General features: G+C 40.6%; 2 protein-coding genes across 4 annotated transcripts in view; one reads left to right on the top strand and one right to left on the bottom strand.

Annotated features, from left to right (window-relative positions):
• Positions 1-3,081, bottom strand: part of LOC134342912 (engulfment and cell motility protein 2) — a 218,360-nt gene extending 215,279 nt beyond the window's left edge. For 2 of the 3 annotated variants that reach the window (XM_063041595.1, XM_063041599.1), the window contains exon 1: positions 2,991-3,081. The gene's annotated coding sequence lies outside the window, so the exon portion shown is untranslated. The remainder of the gene's footprint in view (positions 1-2,990) is intronic. The other variant, XM_063041597.1, reaches the window with a different exon arrangement.
• Positions 3,082-19,499: 16,418 nt separating this feature from the next.
• slc35c2 (solute carrier family 35 member C2) overlaps positions 19,500-24,131 on the top strand; it is a 40,527-nt gene continuing 35,895 nt past the window's right edge. The window contains exons 1-2 of the mRNA XM_063041593.1: positions 19,500-19,734; positions 23,357-23,507. Of these exons, the coding sequence (XP_062897663.1) occupies positions 19,615-19,734; positions 23,357-23,507 (271 nt within the window). The 5' untranslated portion in view covers positions 19,500-19,614. The remainder of the gene's footprint in view (positions 19,735-23,356; positions 23,508-24,131) is intronic.

The raw sequence follows: 24,131 nt of genomic DNA, 5'->3' as shown, positions 1-24,131 counted from the left end.
GTGAAACTGCCCTAATGCTGATTCACTAATTTATTCTCGGGGGGGGGTCCCAATAAACATCAGCAATAAATGCAATGATAGTTCAGAACAAAGGCAAGTGAAACATAGTTACAGCTAGACAATGTTTCTTGGCAAAGAGGACATGAGAAAAGGAACATGGTTTCTTATAGGTCATAAAGTCATAGAAAGATACACAACATTGAAACAGGCCTTTTCAACCCACCTCAGCCATGCCAACCGTGAAGCCTTTCTACACCAAACCCACTTTCCTGCATTAGGCCTATATCCCTCTATGCCTTTCCTATCCAAATACTTGTCCAAATCCTTTCACCTGTTACAACTGTATCTGCCTCTACCTTCTCCTCTGACAGCTTGCTCCCTATCACTGCCACTCTTTGTAAGAAAAATTTAGACCTCCTTTAAATTTCTCCCCTGTACCATAAACTTATGCCTCCTGGTTCTAGACCCATCTGCCCAGGAAATAAAGACTACTTATTCTATACAACCCTTTCTCATTTTAAGAAACTCTATAACATCACCCCTCAACCTCCAACACTCTAGTGAGCATAAACCTGGCCCTATCCACCATCTTTATTTACTACTGGCTTCCATTCACAGCAACATCTAGATAAATCACTTCAGCAGTCTCTCTGTTGCTACCACATCTTTCCCTTAGTGCAGTAACCAGACTCTAGTGCAGTCTAAACGACGTTTCGTATGACGGTAGTATGATATCCCATCAACTCTTATAGTGTCTTAGTCTACAGAGGAAAGCTCACCAAATGCATCTCCCACTACCATATCTACCCGTGTTGCCACTTTCAGAGGCCTATGGATTTGAATCTCAAGATCTCTCTGCACATCTATGTTCCTAAGATCACTACCTTTACTCTCTATGTCCTACCAGAATTTGACCTTTCAAATTGCACTACCACACAGATTGAAGGCCATCTATCACCATTCCATCCAACATTCTAGCTGATCCATGTCCTTCTGCATCCTCTGACAACCTTCTAACATCCGCCAACCTTTTTTTCCTCTCTCGTTTGCAACATTTCTTCCCTTTCCCATTTTACAATTACTTGCTTGTTTTTCTCAACATTAACCAAATTTCCAAGCTGCCGATAAACCTCCTGGAGTGTTTCTCTTTTTTGCATCTTATTATGTTGGAAACATTATTCATCACACCATTGTCCAGCATTTGCCTAACATCTCACTATTCCTTTCCTATCCATGTACTTGTCCAAATGTTTTTTTTAAAATTGTTGTGATTGTACCACCTCTACCACCTATACTTAGGGAGCTTATTCCATATGTCCACCGCCATTTGTGTGAAACCTGCCTCTCAGGGTCCTTTAAACCTGTTCCCTTCTCATCTTAAACTTCTGTCCTCTAGTTTTAAACTCCATACACCTGAAAAAGACAGAGCCATCTACCCTATGTATGCCTTACAGTTTAATAAACCTCTGTAAAGTCACCCTTCAGCCACTTGCATTGATAGTCTAGCCGGCAAGAATATCACATCGTCAGTCCAGTTCCTCATAAAAGGAAGGTGCAAGGGCATAAATATATATTTTTATATTTGCAGGGTAGAATGTATTTTAATAATTTAATAATGTAACATAATTTGTAAACAAAGCTATGAGGGCTATGCGATAGGGGAATTCTAGGCAGTTTCTAGAGCAGGTTACATGGTCAGCACAACATTATGGGCTGAAGGGCCTGTAACGTGCTGTAGATTTCTATGTTCTATGTTTCCTTTAAGGATGTGGAATGCTTTCTGTGCAATCACAGAATATGCAATGAGAAGAGTCCCAGATTATCCAATCTCTCCTTGTGACCAATACCTTTCATTCCAGGCAACACTCTGGTGAATCTCTTCTACACTCTTTCTAGTGCTACCACATCTTTCTACTCCTGTGGAAACCAGAACTGCAGACAACTTTACAGCTGCATTTTAACCAATTGAATTGTACCTGTAAAAATTAGCCCCTCCTTAGTATACCAGATTGACCTGCCTTCAGAAAGAAACAGAAAAACTGTGAAAATAGTGAATGCTACCAGAAGATGATTTTGTGAATGCTTTTCCAACTGCCCCACAGAAGAATCAAAAGCCACCTTTTTTTTCTTATCACAGAAATCATTGCAGATCCTTAAGGAAAGCTGGACAACCAATGAAGGAGAATTAACTGCATTCCACACAGTCAAAACCATCCTGCAGACCGTTGGCAGAGGATAGACTGTCATATCAAAACAACAAAGCAAAACCTTCTGGTAGAATAATATAAATATCCAAAGATTTCCTGCACCTTTAACTCATAATTTGAATAATAATAGAAACTCACCCTCTTTCACGGATATGCTACATTTAGACTTCAGCATCTACAGATAAAGTTCAATTACAAAAGTTGTACTTGCAAATAGATCTTTTGAAAAGGCTTGTACACACTCAACTGAGCAAATGAAAGTATATTTAAATCTGTTGCACTAAATGCTGATGATGTGATTTTTCCCGCATTATCTTCTCCATATGGTTGTGAAACAGCTTCTGATTCCCCTTTGTAGGTGTGATTAATTCTCCCGTCTCCATTGTGACGATACTTACAGGCACACACATTGTTTTCATCTAATTAAATAATAATTCATCTGAATAATAATTATGCATTCCCTTTGTGTTAATATCTCCATTTCAAGGCCACCCTGCTCATCCTCCCTTAGGATGATCTTATTATTTTCGCTATTTAAAAACTTTCTTCGATAAAGCAGCAAACGCTATCAGGACGCATTTTATCTGTTTGAAGTTTTTTTAATGAGAAGAGTTCCTTTTAAATCAATTAATTAAACCACTTTGCAACCCTGCTATGCTGATGGAGTGTTACTTTAATGAGCCAGTTACAATGCGGCGGATGAGATACATATGGAATGAATGGGGTTGGTAGAGATGTACTCCTAATACCCAAGAGCAAGCGTCAACCCCTCTTGCATTTTACCTGAGCTCCTGCAGCAGTCTCCTACAACAATTCCGACGTCCTCCTTCCAGCACTGCCTCCGCTTCACTGTTCGATACACTATACCGGGAGCTGGTCTCCGAGGGAAAGGCGGGGCATGCTAAGAACTAGGCTTTCCCATTGGTGTAACCGGCCAAATGGTGCTTTGCCAATAACACAAAATAGACCTAACCTGGAAGCCTATTGGCCCAACTATGCATCAATCATTTCACAGTTGCAAGTCGTGCTTGGCGACGTTTTATGTAAACACTAATTAAAGCGAATCAGAGCGTTCCGGAAGTTATTATATAGTCATTAGATATTTCTGCATATTCTGATTGGATTATTCATTATTAAATATTTTATAGCGATATGGTGACTTTAAACACGAATATTATTTGCAAATCCAAACTGTGTTTAAATAGTGCACAGCACTAAATGCTGCTATTAGAAAAGCCGCGAAATATATTTTCCTTTATGTCCTCAGCACATTCTGAAATGTTTCCTGACCAACGATTTACTTTTGAAGTTCAGATAACATTTTATGCATACTTAAGATTCCTCCCGACAGTGACATAGGATGTTTGAATCATGAATTATTGCAAAGACATTTCTCCAAATAGTTCAAGAATCTAAATACCGGAAAAATGAATCCAGTTATTCGAAGATGACATCAAAAGAACACCATGAGAAGGAAGTCCAAATAGTACCATGGAATTTTGCAGGAAGAAATGATTGGCAGATGGTTAGACCAATGGATTTCTAAGAGTTACAAATTAATTTAAATGATTCAGCATTAAGATTACACCTTGAACATCCTCCATCCATCCATTGATTACTGCCAGTGACATCTTGAATTATACCCACAAGCCCTGGAGGACAATGGAGAAAGGCAGTTAGTACAATGGTATTAACTGAGAAAAGGGATTATGGGTTTCAAACCTATTATGTTTTCAGATTATCTTGATTTATGCTCTTGTGGAGTTTACAGGGAGAGCTGAACTTCTTGGGAGAATAAATTCACGTTTGCTTGTTGCAATTGTTCAGAAAGAGATTAAAAAATTCTGTGGAATTATTTGATGAATAGTTCCCATTCTCCCACACTCAAGAAAAAAATTATTATTTTTGAGTTTTTCTACAGATGTGGATAATCTCGCAATTTCTTCATTGTACCCCATCTTTTTGGGTTACCTATTCACTTAGCCTGTCAATATCCTCTTTCCATCAAAACTACTATTCATATTCCAATTCAGTTTCATATCATCAACCACCAGGCTCTTGAACCAGGAGGGATAACTTCACTCAGTTTCACTAGCCCCATCACTGAACTGTTCCCACAACCTATGGACTCACTTTCAAAGACTCTTCATCTCATGTTCTCAATATTTATTGCTTATTTATTTACCTTTTTTTTCTTTTCGTATTTGTAGTCTGTGGTCTTTTGCACATTGATTGTCCTGTTGGCATGGTCTTTCATTGATTTTACTGTGTTTCTTATATATACTGTGAATGCCTGCAAGAAAATGAATCTCAGGATTGTATATGGTGACATATACAGTATGTAAATTGGTAATAAGTTTACCTTAAACTTTGAACTGGGAATTTTTAAAAAATCTCTTATCAGATCAACCTAATGGATGTGGATAGATTGGACTCAAATACCAGTCTGCATTGCTCCAATGGTCACAGCAGGCCAACCTGCAAAGGCCTCATTTATTCCGACAATATGTTATCTATCAACCAAATCTCAGCCCACATTAGTTAATACCATCTGTTCTAGCTTTGCTTAGCTATCTCCTCTATGGTACATACTGAAAGCATTTCCAAAATCCTCTTCAAAGAAAAACCCAATCGCTCCTCATAACTGAAAGGCTTCATTCTAAGGGCAACATCCAAGTAAAGACACAAAAGGCGTAGATACTGAAATCTGAAGCAAAAAAAAAGCTGGGAAAAAACCCTGCTTCAGGTATACAAGAGATTGTAGCCTGATGCAGCAACCCAACCTGAAATGTCGACCATCCTTTTGCCTCCACAGATGCTGCTTGACCCACTGAACATCCAGGTGAATCCCCTGTGCAATTGAATCCTTTTGATAGTGTGCCAATGAGAACTTTACATAGTACTAGTTGTGTACCAACCAGACTGCTTTATATTCTAAGCCTCAAATAATGAAGGCAACTATCCCACTTGCTATCTTCACCACTTAATCTACCTGTGCTGCTATCTACTTTCTCTCCCATTCTGACCACAACCTTCATCTATTCCATCCAGTATCTTTTGATTTCCATTCCTCTACTCTTTACCTCATCCAAGCCTTTTTCAATCCCTTCAGTCCCTGTTAGGATCCTCTGTTCTTCAATACTCATTAAGGACCTACAATTCATTGTGTTTATCCTACCCTTATTAGTTCTCCCAATATGCATCATGTGCATTTATCTGAAGGAAATTCCATCTATCATTACAGTGCCTATTTTACCATCTGATCAATTTCACCCTGTAAACTACAACTATTCTCCACCATATCAACAACCTATTTTCTTATCACAAAATTAATATGTCAGCGCCAATCACTGCAGTATCACATTGGTTCCAATTACAAAAACTGCATCATCAACTTTTGCCTCCAATAATCAAGTCAATTTTGGATCCAATCTTTCAACTTGCCTTGGATCTCATGATCTCAAACATTTCAGCATCAGAATCTGCATCAGGTTTATCATCACTGACATGCATCAGGAAATTTGCTGTTTTGTGGCAGCAGTACAGTGCAATACGTAAAACATACTAGAAAATATAATAAGAAATATTTATTAAAAATAAATAAGTAGTGCAAAAAGAGAACAAAAATAGTAAGGGAGTTTTCATCATTTTCATATGGACCCATTTTGGACCAGTCTCCTATGTGGAACCTTAATGAACACAGCCACTGGAGAAAAGTGTGCTACACTACAAGAACAGAACCTGTATATGTCTTCTGTATGAAGTGTGTTTAGTATGCAGAATTTAACCTTGACTTTGATTGAAAGCAGATATTTGAAATTTCTCTTCAACAAACATCTCCACCTAGTGGATCATGTTGGAAGTATTCAAATCTCACCATTCATAAAATAAAATTTTCACAACCTCTGAACATCCTAAAATACTTTTCAAAGCCATTGAAGTAGTATTGATTTAATGAGGAAATACAGTGGCCAATTTTAATTTAACAAGGAATTGCATCCAAATATTCTGTTTTAATGATGTTCTCTGAGGGAGCTCGAACAGACTAAGAGACAAGATGAAGAAGGTAAAACTCCTCCACTATTCTTCAAAGTGTGGTGATGATGGTTGTCCACCGTGTCCGATGACGAGAGAAAACCTGTGCAGGAGAGTTTTTTTTAAGTGGAAAAGCCATTGCAATGGTGCAGTTTCACTCTCAACTTCTAAAGTCAGGGTCCAGTGGTATGATCAAGCATCACAACTGAGGTCTTCCTTGGTTGTAGTGGATGACCATGACTTCTTATGTGCCTTGTCATGCCCTCGTGGAGCAGGGCAGAGCTGCCTTCCTGGCTATTGGATCCCAAAAAGAAGAATAATTGTTTCCATGAACAGGAGGGTCAATAATAGCTAATTCTAACAATATGATTAAATAAATCAGGTGATATCACACATTCTTGTTCACATTAATTGTTGGTCTGAACTATTATTTGGCTTTACACAAGAGATTCTGCAGATGCGGGAAATCCAGAGGAACACACACAAGATGCTGGAGGAACTCAGCAGGTCAGATGGCAACTATGAGGAGGAATAAAGAGTCAATATTTCAGGCTGAAACCCTTCATCAATCCTGATGGAGGGTCTCAGCCTGAAAAGTTGACTCTTTATTCCTCTCTGTAGATACCGCCTGACCTGCTGAGTTTCTCCAACATTTTTTGTATGTTACTATTATTTTGGTTTGCTATATACTTTAATACCACTTTAGGACTTGCTTTAGATGCTTTCTGTCAATTTCTGAGAAATTCTCTATGCCAAATTTCTTCTCATCCAATACTAAAAAGCCTGTAATATTATGAAACTAAATTAATTGCACCAATTCAAACCAGCTGTAGCAGTCTTTAAAAGGAATAAACTTATCTCACTTTATAGATTTGCTTTTTGTTTATCAGTAAGTATAATTTACGGTAAGTTGATTTTATTGTAGTTGAAACTAAGTTGTTGGAAATAATTATGGTTTAGTTACACACTGAGATAATTGGTGATTTCCAGCAACCTGGTGCCATTGCAACCTTCTTTTGAGATTCTGGTACTTAAATCCAAGACGATAACATTTGGCTCATAAATCACATCCATTTCCTAACCTTAAGAGATTCTGCAGATGCTGGAAATCCACAGCAAGTTTCATAACATTGTTTTCTCATTATAGGGAGGATTGTCAATTGTTTGAGATGGCTCTCTGTAATATCCAAGAATTGAAGATTATAATCAATCCTGTTGAAAGATCGGTAATCTATGACCACTTTTATCACCTTGCATGGACATACTTAAGTTATGGGTTTTCGCGTGAATGCTCCTTATCTGATACAATATTGTTATGCTGCTGCAAGTAGGATTTTCATTCTCCCTACGCATACCTGTATTTATGCACATGACAATAAACTTGACTTTGGACTTCAAATGAAACTGTAATTCTGTTCAAATGAAACTGTAACTCTGTTTCTCTCTACAAAGCAGCCTGATTTTCTCAGTATTGCTGTTGTCTTACAGTAACAGGTCCAATTCTGACTTTGGGTATTTTCTCTCCATTGCCATGTGGATTCTCAATGGGTGCTCCTGTTTATATTCCCACATCCCTAAGAGACACTATGTTAATTTACAACTGTAAAATAGCCAAAGCATAAATGATACACCAGTCAGGGAGTAGATGATGAGCATGTAAGAGAGAATTAGGTTTCAGAGAAATTATTGAAAAAGGGGAATGATGGGATTGTTCTGCCAACTGCCATAGACTCGATGAGCCAAATGGCCTTCTATATCATTCTGAAATAAAATAGCTTTATTATTAGAATTGTTATTTCAGATTTCAAGTATCCATAGTATCTTTCTGTTTTCATTCTGCTGGAAAATAAATTATGCCAATAATAATTTTAATTTTTCTTTATTTGCACATATCCTTTCTATACTTCCAGCTTCTTGACAATCTACAAATAATATTGCTCCACTTGTGCCTCCAGTTGCCAAGGCTCTGAGTTAATGTAATTTCTTTTCTATAATGCTCCTTTCCCTAATATGATTTTTATGTAGTTTTGCTGCATTGTTTGTATTACAATATTAAGGATATAGTTTCAATGCAATCAAAGAGATACATTTAAACCTGTGTCTGAATGTTGTCTCGGTGTTGTTGCGTGTGGGCATGGGCTGTTTTGTTTGCTGAGATGTTACAAATGGAATTGATCATTGCCTCGTTTGATCTCAGTCTATACTGCAAAATTGTCTGCAGTCAGTGTCACAACTTATAAGTTAGGTGGCGATCCTCTTGCAACCAGATAAATTTTGAAAAAATTCTTAATTATCTCTCTCAGTTGATTGAGCCAAGGGCTTTTGTGAAGACAAGAAAGGCCATTCCCCGTGGTTGGTCCAGCTTTCTACAGTATTTACAGGATCTACTGCATGGTGGAAGATCATATCCCCTATATTCCTCAATGGTTAGTATTCACATTGTAACTATGGATTGTAACTCTTCAGCAGGCATTTGAGCAAGTCAATAAAAACAGAAAATGCCAGAAATACTCAGGAGGTCAGGCAGCATCTATGGAAAAAAAAACAATTAAAGCCTTCACAAAAAAAATGGGGAAAAGAGAAAACAAGTCAGTTTTAGGTAGCAAAAAAGAAGTTAGGGATGGGAAAAATATGGACAGGGTGAGACCAGATGAAATATTATAGCATTTAAAGTCAGATTACTTTTCTTTACTTGTGAATGTGTTGTCTTCTCTGTGGATTGTCACTTTGTCGTGGTGGAGAAGCTTGTGTGGTCCTGTGATCCCGAGAGCAATGCTGTCTGGAGATATGCTCCTGGGAGGGTCACCTATGGCGGTAAGGTCGAGGGTGAGGTCCCTGACAAAGAACAATCCAACCAAGACCTCCACGGTGGAAGAGGCGGACGAAGTTACTTCGAACTCAACGGCTCGGCTGCAACAAGTCCATCAGCTCCAATCGTTGTGGTTTCCATGCCATTGGAATCAGTTAGTTGATTTGTGAAGTATCGTGTGCTTCTTGGAGTGCAACATCAAGTACACATTAAACAAATACACGCACAGGCGTCTTCACTCTGTGGGCCACTTCTTCAGAATGAAGGGATAGCCACAACAACGATGTGTTGTTAATGATAAGGTCATGCTCAGCGGGCAAGACAAGAAAGAAAAAAATACTGAGTCAAAATGGCCAGTTCTGATACAGAAAGGAAGAGCAAGTTATGTACCTGAAATTGAAGAATTTGATGTTAAGTCCAGACAAGAGCAACATGCCATAGATGTTTCTCAAACTTCCCCTTTAGTAACACTGCAATAAGCAGAAGACAGAAAGATCATAGCAGGAGTCAGATTCTGAATTAAATGGGAGTCAACATGAAGCACAAGGTCACTCCTGCAGATGGAGTGCAGATGCACTGCAAAGCGATTGTCCAATCTACATTTGGTTCCTCCAAAATAGAGGCAACCACATTATGAAAATCAAACACAGTACACTAGATTGGAAGAACTGTATGTAAATCATTGCTTCACCTGTTAAGTCTATTGGGGTCCCTGGATGGTAGGAAGAGGAGAGGTGAAAGTACAGCTGTTACACTTAATGTAGTTCCATGGGAATGTGTCATACAATGGAGAATCATAAAAGAGATCAAGGAATCATAAAGGGAGTGAAGCTGGTGAAAACTTAAGGCAAATAGGGAATATGTTACAGGAGTTGGTTGAAATTACAAAGAATGACCTACTGAATGGGGAAGCAGGTGGGTGGAAGATAAGGGCTGTGGGAAGTCTGTGCTGTACCTACTAGGAGAAAGTCAGAAAACAGGTGTAGGAAATAAAAGAGATGGTGTCAAGAGCTGTGTCCACTATAGTAAAAGAGAACCCACAATTCAATAAGGAAATATGAGATGCGCATGTGTGGAGTGTCTCATTAAGGGAACAAATGCAAAGGAAATGGAGGAATTGGGAGTATGGAACTGAGTCCTTATGGGAGGCAGGATAGGAGGAAGACCAGTCAAAATAACTGAGGGTATCTGTGAGCTTGTAGTGCACGTTAGCAGCTAGCCTATGTTGAGATGGTGATGGAGAGAAGAAACAAAAATAAAATGCTGGGAATACTCTGTAGGCGAAACAGCATTGGCAAAAAAAGGAGTAACGGTTAACATTTCAGATCAAAGACCCTTCATCAGGGAGGACCCAGGCATCCCATGTGAAGGTGACATATAGTAAGGGTGGAAATTGCATCAAAATTGATGAAAATTTTGAGTTCTATATTAATTAATTCAGGAAGGAGGATGAACAAAAAAGAAAGAGTTGGAGGAGTGGGCTGAAGTGAGACAAAGATTTTTCCACATTCCACAAAAAGATAGGCTTATCTTGGGCCAATGCAAGCTGAGGAGGATGCTTCAGCAGTCAGATATGCTGGCTTTCTCCAATTTGGTATAATTTACAGTAGGTTCACCTTTTCAAGTCAAGTCTATTGTCATTTCGATCATAAGCTGCCAGTACAGTACACAGTAAAAACCAAACAACGTTCCTCCAGGACCATGGTGCTACGTGAAACAACACAAAACTACACTAGACTATGTGAGACAGCACAGAGCTACACTAGACTACGTAAGACAACACAAAAACTAATACAAATTACAATATAATAATAAATGATTTAGATGTCAGTCTAGACTCTGGGTATTAAGGAATCTGATGGCTTGGGGGAAGAAACTGTTGCACAGTCTGTTCGTGAGAGCCCGAATGCTTCGGTACCTTTTGTCAGCTGGCAGGAGGGAGAAGAGTTTGTATGAGGGGTGCGTAGGGTCCTTCACAATGCTGTTGGCTTTACGGGTGCAGCGTGTAGTGTAAATGTCTGTAATGGCGGGAAGAGAGACCTCGATGACCTTCTCAGCTGACCTCACTATCTGCTGCAGGTTCTTGCGATCCGAGACGGTACTATTTCCGAACCAGGCAGTGATGCAGCTGCTCAGGGTGCTCTCGGTACATCTGTAGAATGTGGTGAGAATGAGGGTGGGAGATGGTCTTTTCTCAGCCTTCGCAGGAAGTAGAGACGCTGCTGGGCTTTCTTGGCTTTGGAGCTGATGTTGAGGGACCAGGTGAGATTCTCCGCCAGGTGAACACCAAGAAATTTGGTTCTCTTAACGATCTCAACGGATGCCATCAATGTTCAGTGGAGAGTGGTCGCTCCGTGCTCTCCTGAAGTCAACAACCATCTCTTTTGTTTTGTTCACACTCAGAGACAGGTTGTTGGCTCTGCACCAGTCCATTGTCCACTGCACCTCCTCTCTGTATGCTGACTCGTCATTCTTGCTGATGAGACTGACCACGGTCGTGTCATCGGCGAACTTCATGACGTGATTCTTGCTGTGTATTGCTGCACAGTCATGGGTCAGCAGAGTGAACAGCAGTGGACTGAGCACACAGCCCTAGGGGGCCCCTGTGCTCAGTGTGATGGTGTTGGAGATGCTGCTCCCGATCGGGACTAACTGAGGTCTCCCAGTCAGGAAGTCTAGGATCCAGTTGCAGAGGGAGGTGTTCAGGCCTTTTCCTGGAGGAGCACTCTTTGCACTCACCATTGTTCTTTTAAGAAGTTTTTTTTCTTGGACCTCTAACCTACAGACACCCATTGATCTTTTCTCCCTTCGGCCCCATTTAGACTTACTTCTGGTTGCAGTCCAAGTACATTCAGTGTTCATAATTTATTAGTAATTATATATCCCATAACTCTTGGTGTCTGCTGCAAAACAACAAATTTCAGCACATCTACCAGTAACAATAAAACTGATTCTGATGGGATAGTAAAAGGAATCTGCACATTTGAGTTCTTCTTCCAGTAATGTTTAATGGTAGCTGGCAGACTAAAGTAAGATGCATTACTGCCACCTACAGAGAATCATTCAAGTACATCAAACACTTTTCTTCCAGAAAGTCTTCCTCCACCATTCCTTTCACATTTTTAAAGCCTGGTTTATACTTCTGCGTTAACTGGACGCTGTAACCTACACAAGTGACCTACGCGCGTTGTGAGCATTTATACTTGTGCGTTGGTGTGTCTGCGTCGCTCGCCAATTCGCGCACGTCGCGCATGCACACACACCTGCCCATGCAAGGCTTCATGGTCATGGTAGTCTCGGGTTAAACAAGATGTGAGCATCATTTTTCGTGCGAAATGTGTCCTCCATAATTTCTGAGGTCTGTAAAGCTTTATGGAAAGCATTGCAGCCAAAGTTCCTTCCCTGCCCTTCAGTCGCCCAATGGGAAGCTATTGCAGCATGGGAAGAAATGCGATGCTACCAAGCGGACCAATCACAGTTGTTGTGGTCCGCGTTGCCGTGACATGCGGTTACATTTTGGGAGAGGTGCGCGTCGCAGCAATGCAAGCTCTCGCGTACGGTTCCGCGTCGGCTTTGCATAGGGTTTGCGGCGAGGCAGACCTTGCAGCGATGCATTGACGCAGAAGTATAAACCAGGCTTAACACTGCAACCCCAGTAGTACAACCAGCATTAACCATCAGCTAACAAACTTCAAGCATTTTAAAAAAGGGAAAAAAAGAAAAAGAAGAAAGAAAAAAGAAACATTATCACCCTTTTCTGATCATTAGCTAACAAACTTAGAAACATAGAAACATAGAAAATAGGTGCAGGAGTAGGCCATTCGGCCCTTTGAGCCTGCACCGCCATTTATTATGATCATGGCTGATCATCCAACTCAGAACCCCACCCCAGCCTTCCCTCCATACCCCCTGATCCCCGTAGCCACAAGGGCCATATCTAACTCCCTCTTAAATATAGCCAATGAACTGGCCTCAACTGTTTCCTGTGGCAGAGAATTCCACAGATTCACCACTCCCTGTGTGAAGAAGTTTTTCCTAATCTCGGTCCTAAAAGGCTTCCCCTCTATCCTCAAACTGTGGCCCCTCGTTCTGGACTTCCCCAACATCGGGAGCAATCTTCCTGCATCTAGCCTGTGCAATCCCTTTAGGATTTTATACGTTTCAATCAGATCCCCCCTCAATCTTCTAAATTCCAACGAGTACAAGCCCAGTTCATCCAGTCTTTCTTCATATGAAAGTCCTGCCATCCCAGGAATCAATCTGGTGAACCTTCTTTGTACTCCCTCTATGGCAAGGATGTCTTTCCTCAGATTAGGGGACCAAAACTGCACACAATACTCCAGGTGTGGTCTCACCGAGGCCTTGTACAACTGCAGTAGTACCTCCCTGCTCCTGTACTCGAATCCTCTCGCTATAAATGCCAGCATACCATTCACCTTTTTCACCGCCTGCTGTACCTGCATGCCCACTTTCAATGACTGGTGTATAATGACACCCAGGTCTCGTTGCACCTCCCCTTTTCTAATTGGCCACCATTCAGATAATAATCTGTTTTCCTATTTTTGCCACCAAAGTGGATAACTTCACATTTATCCACATTAAATTGCATCTGCCATGAATTTGCCCACTCATCCAACCTATCCAAGTCACTCTGCATCCTCTTAGCATCCTCCTCACAGCTAACACTGCCACCCAGCTTCGTGTCATCCGCAAACTTGGAGATGCTGCATTTAATTCCCTCATCCAAGTCATTAATATATATTGTAAACAACTGAGGTCCCAGCACTGAGCCTTGCGGTACCCCACTAGTCACCGCCTGCCATTCTGAAAAGGTTCCGTTTATTCCCACTCTTTGCTTCCTGTCTGCTAACCAATTCTCCATCCACATCAATACCTTACCCCCAATACCGTGTGCTTTAAGTTTGCACACTAATCTCCTGTGTGGGACCTTGTCAAAAGCCTTTTGAAAATCCAAATACACCACATCCACTGGTTCTCCCCTATCCACTCTACTAGTTACATCCTCAAAAAATTCTATGAGATTCGTCAGACATGATTTTCCTTTCACAAATCCATGCTGACTTTGTCCGATCATTTCACCGCTTTCCAAATGTGCTGTTATCACATCTTTGATAACTGACTCCAGCAGTTTCCCCACCACCGACGTTAGGCTAACCGGTCTATAATTCCCCGGTTTCTCTCTCCCTCCTTTTTTAAGAAGTGGGGTTACATTAGCCACCCTCCAACCCTCAGGAACTAGTCCAGAATCTAACGAGTTTTGAAAAATTATCACTAATGCGTCCACTATTTCTTGGGCGACTTCCTTAAGCATTCTAGGATGCAGACCATCTGGCCCTGGGGATTTATCTGCCTTCAATCCCTTCAATTTACCTAACACCACTTCCCTACTAACATGTATTTCGCTCAGTTCCTCCATCTCACTGGACCCTCTGTCCCCTACTATTTCTGGAAGATTATTTATGTCCTCCTTAGTGAAGACAGAACCAAAGTAATTATTCAATTGGTCTGCCATGTCCTTGCTCCCCATAATCAATTCACCTGTTTCTGTCTGCAGGGGACCTACATTTGTCTTTACCAGTCTTTTCCTTTTTACATATCTATAAAAGCTTTTACAGTCAGTTTTTATGTTCCCTGCCACTTTTCTCTCATAATCTTTTTTTCCCCTTCCTAATTAAGCCCTTTGTCGTCCTCTGCTGAACTCTGAATTTCTCCCAGTCCTCAGGTGAGCCACTTTCTCTGGCTAATTTGTATGCTTCTTCTTTGGAATTGATACTATCCCTAATTTCTCTTGTCAGCCACGGGTGCACTACCTTCCTTGATTTATTCTTTTGCCAAACTGGGATGAACAATTGTTGTAGTTCATCCATGCAACCTTTAAATGCTTGCCATTGCATATCCACCGTCAATCCTATAAGTGTCATTTGCCAGTCTATCTTAGCTAATTCACGTCTCATACCTTCAAAGTTACCCCTCTTTAAGTTCAGAACCTTTGTTTCTGAATTAACTATGTCACTCTCCATCTTAATGAAGAATTCCACCATATTATGGTCACTCTTACCCAAGGGGCCTCTCACGACAAGATTGCTAATTAACCCTTCCTCATTGCTCAAAACCCAGTCCAGAATAGCCCGCTCTCTAGTTGGTTCCTCGACATGTTGGTTCAAAAAACCATCCCGCATACATTCCAAGAAATCCTCTTCCTCAGCACCTTTACCAATTTGGTTCACCCAATCTACATGTAGATTGAAGTCACCCATTATAACTGCTGTTCCTTTATTGCACACATTTCTAATTTCCTGTTTAATACCATCTCCTAGCATTCTTCTAGCATTCCATTATTAAAAAAAAGAACAAGAGAAAAAGAGAAATAAAAACATTAACAACCCTTCTTAGATGTTTGAATATTAGTTACCCTTCCACATAAAGCACCATTAATAATTTCTAGAGTTGCCTTTTACCTCTATGTTTTTCCACAGGTCTTAATATAATTTTCATTTTTTTCTGTCCTACTTTTAGCTTGTGCTGTACAATTCACCACATCTGTCATGAAAGTAATAAATTTTAGTTCATCAACAATGAACAAATCCTTTGTAAAAAAATCATGCACTTTATACACTTACTGTAATTTATCTGTATTCTGGATATAATAGGTCCCATTGACACTGTCTTCTGTACTTTCTGAAGAACCTCTGCAAATAATGTGCCCATTTTTACCTGACCACACTGCACTTCGACAGCTTTCTTATATACAGGACACCTTCCGTAAGCAGAGCTATGTTCCCCTCCACAATTGCTGCATTTGGCCTAATTTTTTGTCCATAATCACCATAATCATGTTCCCCACCACATCTACCACACCACTTTTTACTCCTACACACAGCTGCTACGTGACCTAACTTCTGATACTGGAAAGTATCCCAAAGTGGGTGACATACAAACTCAAACCAAAGGGTTTATAAAGCCAAACTTATCTCTATCCAGCAACATTTTTTCATCAAATTCAATCAACACCAATAAGCTATCTCTTCTTCATCCACCACAAAACGTTTAGCATCTACAGCTTTTTCCCGACTAAGTTATTTTCAACTTGGTCCATGGATAAATTTAAAGGCACTTCTGTGATTACTCCTGTTGCGTATTTAATATTTCAGTAATATTTAAGTAATATTGTCAATATACTGTTTGATTAAGCTTTCTTTGTTGTTTACTTAATACATTGCGGGTTTTATGTAAAAGTACGTAAATAGCATACATCATCATGCAACCACGTAATACATGCATATCTTGCTTAAAGGAAAAAAATGAAGTTAGACTGACATTTCGGACTCCTGTCTTTTCCTTTATATTAAGTTTTATGTTTTGGAGTTACAAAAATTACTGTGTCAACAAGGTATTTTGCCAATCAACTTTCCAGCTCTTAGCTCCATCCCTCCCCCTCCTGTCTTCTCCTATCATTTCGGATCTCCCCCTCCCCCTCCCACTTTCAAATCTCTTACTATCTCTTCTTTCAGTTAGTCCTGACGAAGGGTCTCAGCCCGAAACGTCGACTGTACCTCTTCCTATAGATGCTGCCTGGCCTGCTGCGTTCCACCAGCATTTTGTGTATGTTCTGAGACAATTTCCTATCTGTTGAAGTGCAATAAAACGTTGTGAGTTAAAAAAGTGCATCGACAAAAGGTTAAGTTAAAAAGGCACAACATGTTTTCTTTGATAATGGCCCAGTTAAAAAAAGACAGAAAACGGATTCATAAACAGGGGTTCATAAACAGTGAGTATCGGGTGATAATAATCATAAAAAAGAGCAGAAATATCTAGCTACATTGGAAAGATTGACATGTTTGATTATAAAACAGATAACTGGATATTGTATATGGAACAGATTGAACATTATTATAAAACAAATTAATTAGCCAATGAGAAACAAGTACCAATTTTGCCAAGTGCACTGGGTTTAAAGGCACACAGTTTGCTTAAAAGTTTGACAGCTCCAACCAAACCAGCTGAAATGAGCTTTGGTGATATCGTGAAAGTAATGCAGGAATATTTAGAACCAAAACCATTGTTGATTGCAGAATGCTTTAGGTTTCGTAAGAGGATTCAAAAGGAAGGGGGGTCCATTTCTGCATATGTAGCTGGAATGAAGAAGTTGTCTGAGCTTTGTCAGTTCAGTGATTGGCCTAATGATGCATTAAGATTGTTTAGTTTGTGGAATCTTACAAGAAGACATTCAAAAATGGCTCCTAAAGGAAGAACAACTTACATTTAAAAGAGCAGTTGGAATTGCTATCAATGGAAACAGCAGACAGAGAAGCAATTCAGGCAGTCAGGAATGAAAGTGACCGTGAACAAAATTGCAACGTCTAGAAAGGAAATGGCCTGGCTGGAATAATTGTGTTGCTGTTATGGGAGGGGCTCACAAACACCAGACCAAAGCAGGTTTAAAGGTGAAACTTGCAGAAAATGTAACTAAGTAGAACACATACAAAGAACATGTCATGCAGACGAAAATAAATGGACTGCACAGGGAAGAGAATAAGATAAAACGTGAAGCTGCAGTTTCCAAAAGAGCACTAATCTGCATACTGTTTACGAAAAGTCTGATAATGATGAGAGTGACACAGCTCTACATTATCATGGTGTCGACTGAACAGTGGCAGGCATCCAAGTTTTGGTGCACCAATGCCCCGCAGTGTGGTTAGCTGCATTGAAGACTCATATCTACCGTGGTGAAGTGCTTTGAGAGGTTAGTTATGGCTACAATCAACTCCTGCCCAAGCAAGTACCTGGACCCCCTGCAATTTGCCTACTGCCACAATAGGTATACAACACATGTGATCTCATTGACTCTTCATGCAGCCTTGGATCACCTGGACAACACTAATACTTACGTCAGGCTGCTGTTTATTGTCTACAGTTCAATGTTTAACACAATCATTCCTACAGTTCTGATCAAAAAGCTCCAAAACGTAGGCCTCTCTTCCTCCCTCTACAACTGGATCCTTGACTTTCTCACCAGAAGACCAGTCTGTGATGATTGGTAATAACATCTCCACCTCATTGTTAATTAACACTGATGCACCTCAGGGATGTGTGCTTAGTCCACTGCTCTACTCTCTCTACACCTATGACTGTATGTCTATGCACAGCTTAAATGTCATCTATAAATTTGCTGATAACACTACTATTGTTGGCAGATTTTCACATAGTGACGAGAAGGCATACAGGACTGGGTTAGATTAGCTGGTTGAGTGATGTCACAGCAACAATCTTACATTCAACCTCAGTAACACTAAAGAATTGATTACGGGCATCAGAAAGGGTAAGATGAGGGAACACACACACTCGTCCTTATCGAGGGATCAGAAGTGGAAAGGATGAGCAATTTCAAGTTCCTGGGTGTCAATATCTCTGAGGATCTATCCTAGCCCCAACATATCAAGGTAGTTACAAAGAAGATATGACAGTGGCTATATTTCATTGGGAGTTTGAGGAGACTTGGTATGTCACCAAAGATGCTCACAAATTTCTACAATGTACAGTGGAGAGCATTCTAACTGGCTGTATCACCGTCTGGTAAGGGTGGGGGGGGGGGACGACACAGCATAGGATCAAAGCAGGCTGCAGAAAGTTGTAATCTCAGTCAGCTCCATCATGGGCACTAGCCTCCCAGCATTCAGGACACCTTCAAGGAGCGGTGCTGTAAAGAGGCAGCATCCATCGTTAAGGACCCCATCACCCAAGACATGCCCTCTTCTCATTGCTACCATCAGAGAGAAGGTGCAGGAGCCCGAAGGCACACACTCAATGTTTCAGGAATAGCTTCTTCCCTTCTGCCACCAGGTTTCTGAATAGACACTGAACCCATCAATACTACCTCACTACTTTTTTTCAATTTCTGCACTAATTATTTCACTTTTTAATACATATGCTTACTATAATTCAGTTTTTTGTTATTATGTATTGCAATATACTGCTGTCGAATAACAGCCAGTCTCACGAACTATGCCAGTGATAGTCAATCTGATTCTGATTCCTCAATTCGCTAGTTATTTATCCGTTTCCCAGAAACTTCTTTCATCCAGTACCCGGACGGGAACGCTTGGGCCGAGTTCCCACATCTAAATCTTGGCTTTCCGCTCCGGGCCACGGCTCTGACAGACACCGCGCGTGACAATAATAAAGCGCCAGACGTCCTTGACCTTACCAACATGGTGGACGGGGTGACAAGACCCGTCGATTGACTTAATAAGGTGACATTTTTCAAAAATTTTTTTTATATAACTCTACGGACAACTACACGTGTGGAGGAAGAACTGGACAGCTATTTCGCCTCGACGCGATTAATTTTAAGAGCAAGCGCACCCTCCCAGGGTGCTGTGCGCGGGCGGCTGGCCACGTTACTGAGCGTCGCTTGGGTACGTCGTCGCCACCAGCGGGGTGATGGAGGTGTTTGAGTTGGTGGTTGCGGAGGTCTCCCCAGCGGTTTGATGCTGTTGCTGGGTCCAGAATAGGCCTGCAACGAGTAGCAGCAGCAGCAAGATCATGAGTTATTTTTGTTTGTGCCTGTCCTTCCTGAGGAAAGCCTTGCTGACTGTTTTCCTGGTACTTTTTTACTACTGTTTCTCCATTGGTATTACCTTCTACAACAAGTGGGTGATGAAGGTAAGTTAATGCAGTTTGCCCATCGTAACTTGTACAATGTTTGCACCGTGATGTGGCCGCTCTAGAGTTGTAGAGGTACCGGGCAAAACAATACGCATGTCTTGCATTTTGCATCTTGCATCAGAGGCTTCTGTTTTAAACGGAGTTTTGCATTTATGTTACATGCACACCCTCCAGCGCCCCGGTGATTCATAACCAATTGCTGTGACATTGGAATGTAGCAGCTGCTTGAGGTTCAACAAAGATGAGTATAAAGGGTTTGACCACTCGGGAGGCACTTTTAACCTTCAGATAGTGCCAAAGGATATTACCGCACCAAATGAGATAGGGGCCCCTAAAGAGTTAATGGGGTTTCGATTTAAAGGTAACACTTGTGATGCAGCACCAAAGCCTTGCATAAATTGTGTGCAACATACATCAAAGTTGCTGGTGAACGCAGCAGGCCAAGCAGTATCTATAGGAAGAGGCGCAGTCGACGTTTCAGGCCGAGACCCTTCGTCAGGATGCATGAAGTTTCTAAAATGGCTATTGAATTAACTCATTGATTAGATTAGATTATGAGGACACGCAGTCCTCTTTTATTGTTATTTAGTAATGCATGCATTAAGAAATGATACAATTTGTTCCCCCAGAATCTGACAAAAGGAAGCAGACATGTCTCCTGTTGTGTTACTTTGAGAGATGATGTTGGTTCAGATCAGATCAACGCGATTAACAAAATATCTTTTGACATTGTTGTCAGTGAATGAGTTGGAGGAAGGCAGGATTTATGGTGGAGGCCACAGCTGTGCAGCCAAACATTTAATATAATCAGAAAATAGATTGGATAAAACAGCTTATCAAAATTTGCTGCAGAAATAGCAATTTTTCCAAATAAAATTAGGATAACCAGAAAAAAATACATTGGGAGTTTAGAAGCCGGAGTTTTTGATAGCAAACTAGGTCTGTTGATCTTGAAGGGCAGTGGACCTGTTGGCATGTAAATTTATCTTTGTTTCCTTTTTAAAGTATGATAATTCTGTATTGTCAGAACAAATGATCAGAGCTGAGGGGCACTTTGTGAATTGGGAAGATTTGGCATTCTGTATGGATCCTTTGTTTTGCCTATTTGGAACTCTACTGCTATTGTGTGTGTGTGAAATAGCATAGGATTGCAATATTATTGTTGCCTTTGAACTGTTGACGACTTGGAAAAGTTGGAAAAAATGATTTGGAATAAATTTTATTTATTGAGATGCAGTGTAGACTCTTCAGGCCAATGTTCCCTCTAATTTGTAATGACCAGTGTGTCCAAAAATCTTGTGCCGTGCAACTTTTTGCCCAGTTCAGCATGTTGGATTTTCATCAGCAACGATCTTCACAAAATCAATGATTTTTTTCTGCTGTTTTGTGCTCAGAAGACACTTCATCACCACAAATCTTTAAAAATTTAATACTTTGCCTTTTCTTAAATTTCTGCAACTAGCCATCTGAATATTCACAGTGACCTTCAATTTTCAGTTTGTCATGATGTCTTTGCTTGTTGCATGATCAGCATACTGTTAAATGGCATATGTTCACTCCAACCTGATGAATTCCCTCCTTCAATACATAATTGAGATCTTCATTTTTCACTTTATACAGTGCTTTTCTGTTTTTCATTAACCTCTGTTCATTACATATGTGAGGTCACTTCCCTGAACTATTTGTGTGCAGAGACCTGCGCTTCAGCTGGGAACCTTCCCGGTGCCTTGTGCAATTTTCCATTTGTGATGATATGTCAGCGCTCAAAATAAAATTTCAGATTTTGGATGTTTTTGGGTTTTGGAATTTCGGATAAAGGGATGCTGAACCTGTAAAACTCCATACTACTTTGACAGTTGGCCTACCTGGTGATAACAGAATAGCTTTTCCAAGGTAACAGATGGAGCAACAGAGAACCTGCAGACTGTGCCACAGATGGGGGAAGAGCTGCTTGACAGGATGGGCAGGTTAATCGTTTCAGAAATGATGCACTCCTCTGTACTTTCGTGATATAGACTTTCTAATTTCTTTTCATCTCTGGTCTCAACAAAGCAGTGGATTCCGATTAATTTGGACATATGGAGACCAGTATATTTTGGCCCAATTAAGTGACTGCCCAATTAGCCGAAGTGCCATAGAAATAGTTAAAGTATAAAAAAGCCAAACTGCTGTTTAACTGAGTAACAAATTGTGTATTTAGAACATTATCAATACTACTACAGTACTATAAAAGTGTATTAAATTCTCAATAGTTATTAATGGAGGTATTCATCAGTGTACACTGTTGCGTCCTTTTCATTGAATGTTAATGAACAAAATCAGTGCAGACACCTGTGTTGGTAATGGACTGCTTTCATACAATGCTTGCAGCGATTGCATCCTCCAAATCTTCATTTTCTTTGTAATATTCAAGATGATGCTCTTAAACTTCTCATAGTTCCTAACTTGTTGAGATAGCAAAATCATTTATTTTCACTTCTGACTGTTTCTGGTAACTAACCTGAATGCTTGAAACCCTAATGGTCAAAACAGTTCTAAATTGTCTTACTACTTATTTCTCACCAGTTGGTGGTTGTCAGTAATGTCCAACGATGACAAGAAACCTGTGTGGGAGAATTTTTTAAAGTGGAAAAGCTGTTGTGCTGGGACAGTTACAATCTCTCGACCTCAGAATTCTGGGTCCAGTGGTACAAACAAGCATCGCAGCTGGGGTCTTCCTTGGTTGCAGTGGATGACCATGACTTCTGTGCCTTGCCATTCCCTTCTCTTTCCATGGAACGTTGCAGAGTCGCCTTCCTGGCCGTTGGATTGCACTGTAGATCTCATCGGCCCAGTCAGAGCTGACGTCGCATGCGAGGGCAGGCTGTCCCTATCTCACCGGGGTATCAGGCTGCTGGCTACCCTCACCTGCTTTAGCCCACCTGTCAAAGTGGTGTTTTGGGGGTGTGGCTGTTGTCACATGCAAACAGCTACCTGGAGCCACAGGTGAGAGCTAAGTGTCTGGTGGGAACCAAAGGTGGGCAAGCTGTCCTAGGATGTACACATCAGGCCCCTCCACCAGAGGTGCAACCCCTCCATGGACATCCCATACGCAGAAACTCCCCATTCTCACCAACTATCAGACAAAAATCACTTTTGAACACAAGCACAGGTGACTAACGCGGTTTAAAAACTGTCCACTCTAAGCATGGTGTAGTGTCTAATGGCCACATAGGTGCACATGTCTGATGCTGGTTAGAAACTGTTTAGCAACAGACTCCTGCCCCAATTAAGTAACATAATATCCCAAATAAACAAGGGGAATCTCAGTTACGTTCTTGATTTTCTTTTTTTCTTTAACTGTTGTCCCAAATAAGCCACTGTCCCGATTGGCTGATGGCCCAATTAACCAGAATCCACTGTACTTTAAAATCAAAGGTGAAAGTAAACTTGGCAATTCATCCTAAATTCTGAACTTTTGAGTACAGAACATCCCTGAGACTTAAGAGACATAGCCTAATTTTGTAAACTTGATATGCTCCAGTATTGCATTGTTAAACAGCATATCATCCAAAATGATAGTGTCAGTGCCAGATATTTATACATTTTAATGATTGCTATTTTTTCCCTCATCTTTTAGTGGTTCCATTATCCTCTCTTCATGACGTTAGTTCACCTAGCAATGATCTTTGTATTTTCCGGGATAAGCCGAACACTCACTTCATGGTGTACTGGCAAGCCATGTGTTTGTCTGTCATGGAAACTGTATCTGAAGAGGGTTGCTGCCACAGGTAATTTTTAAAAATTCAATATTGCTGTATCTTCATTTTGTATTACTTGTACTAATTGCTGCGCAGGGATACAAATGAGGATAGAATCCCAGGCCACAATCCGTTTTTTTTCATTTGCAGTTGCTACTCATACTCATTCAGTCAGTAGAATATTCCCCCTTGGAGCAGACAGCCAAACTTTGTTCAGGTTGTCACAATATATATGTATGCAGATGTACTGGTGTACTCCTCCTCTAATAAAATTTTCATTGACAATGGTATGTGGACTCTGATTCAGGTTCTTGACCCAAAACGTCGACTTAACCTTTTTGCCTCCGTGTGCTTAACCCACTGAGTTCTTCCAGCATCTGTAGGCTCCTTTTGTCTTTCTGGATGTGATTATATTGACTCTGGGATAGTGAGTGGTGCATCACATCACAGTTACTTAAGCCAGCACTACTAATAGATCCTTTTACTGCACTTAAGCGGCTCTTAGGTGATTTTAGGTCACAGAACCAAATGAAGCCCCAGAGTGTTTCCTAACCTTATGTGACAGTCCCAGCATTCCCACCTATCTCAATAATTATTTCATCTTTGCTACAGTAAAACCCTTGAATACCACTATGCCTCACCAATCTTCACACT

Source organism: Mobula hypostoma, chromosome 2 (genome assembly GCF_963921235.1).
Source record: "Mobula hypostoma chromosome 2, sMobHyp1.1, whole genome shotgun sequence".
Classification (NCBI taxonomy): domain Eukaryota; kingdom Metazoa; phylum Chordata; class Chondrichthyes; order Myliobatiformes; family Myliobatidae; genus Mobula; species Mobula hypostoma.
Note: the sequence above shows the minus strand (reverse complement) of the source record. Positions and strands in the feature narration are given on the sequence as shown.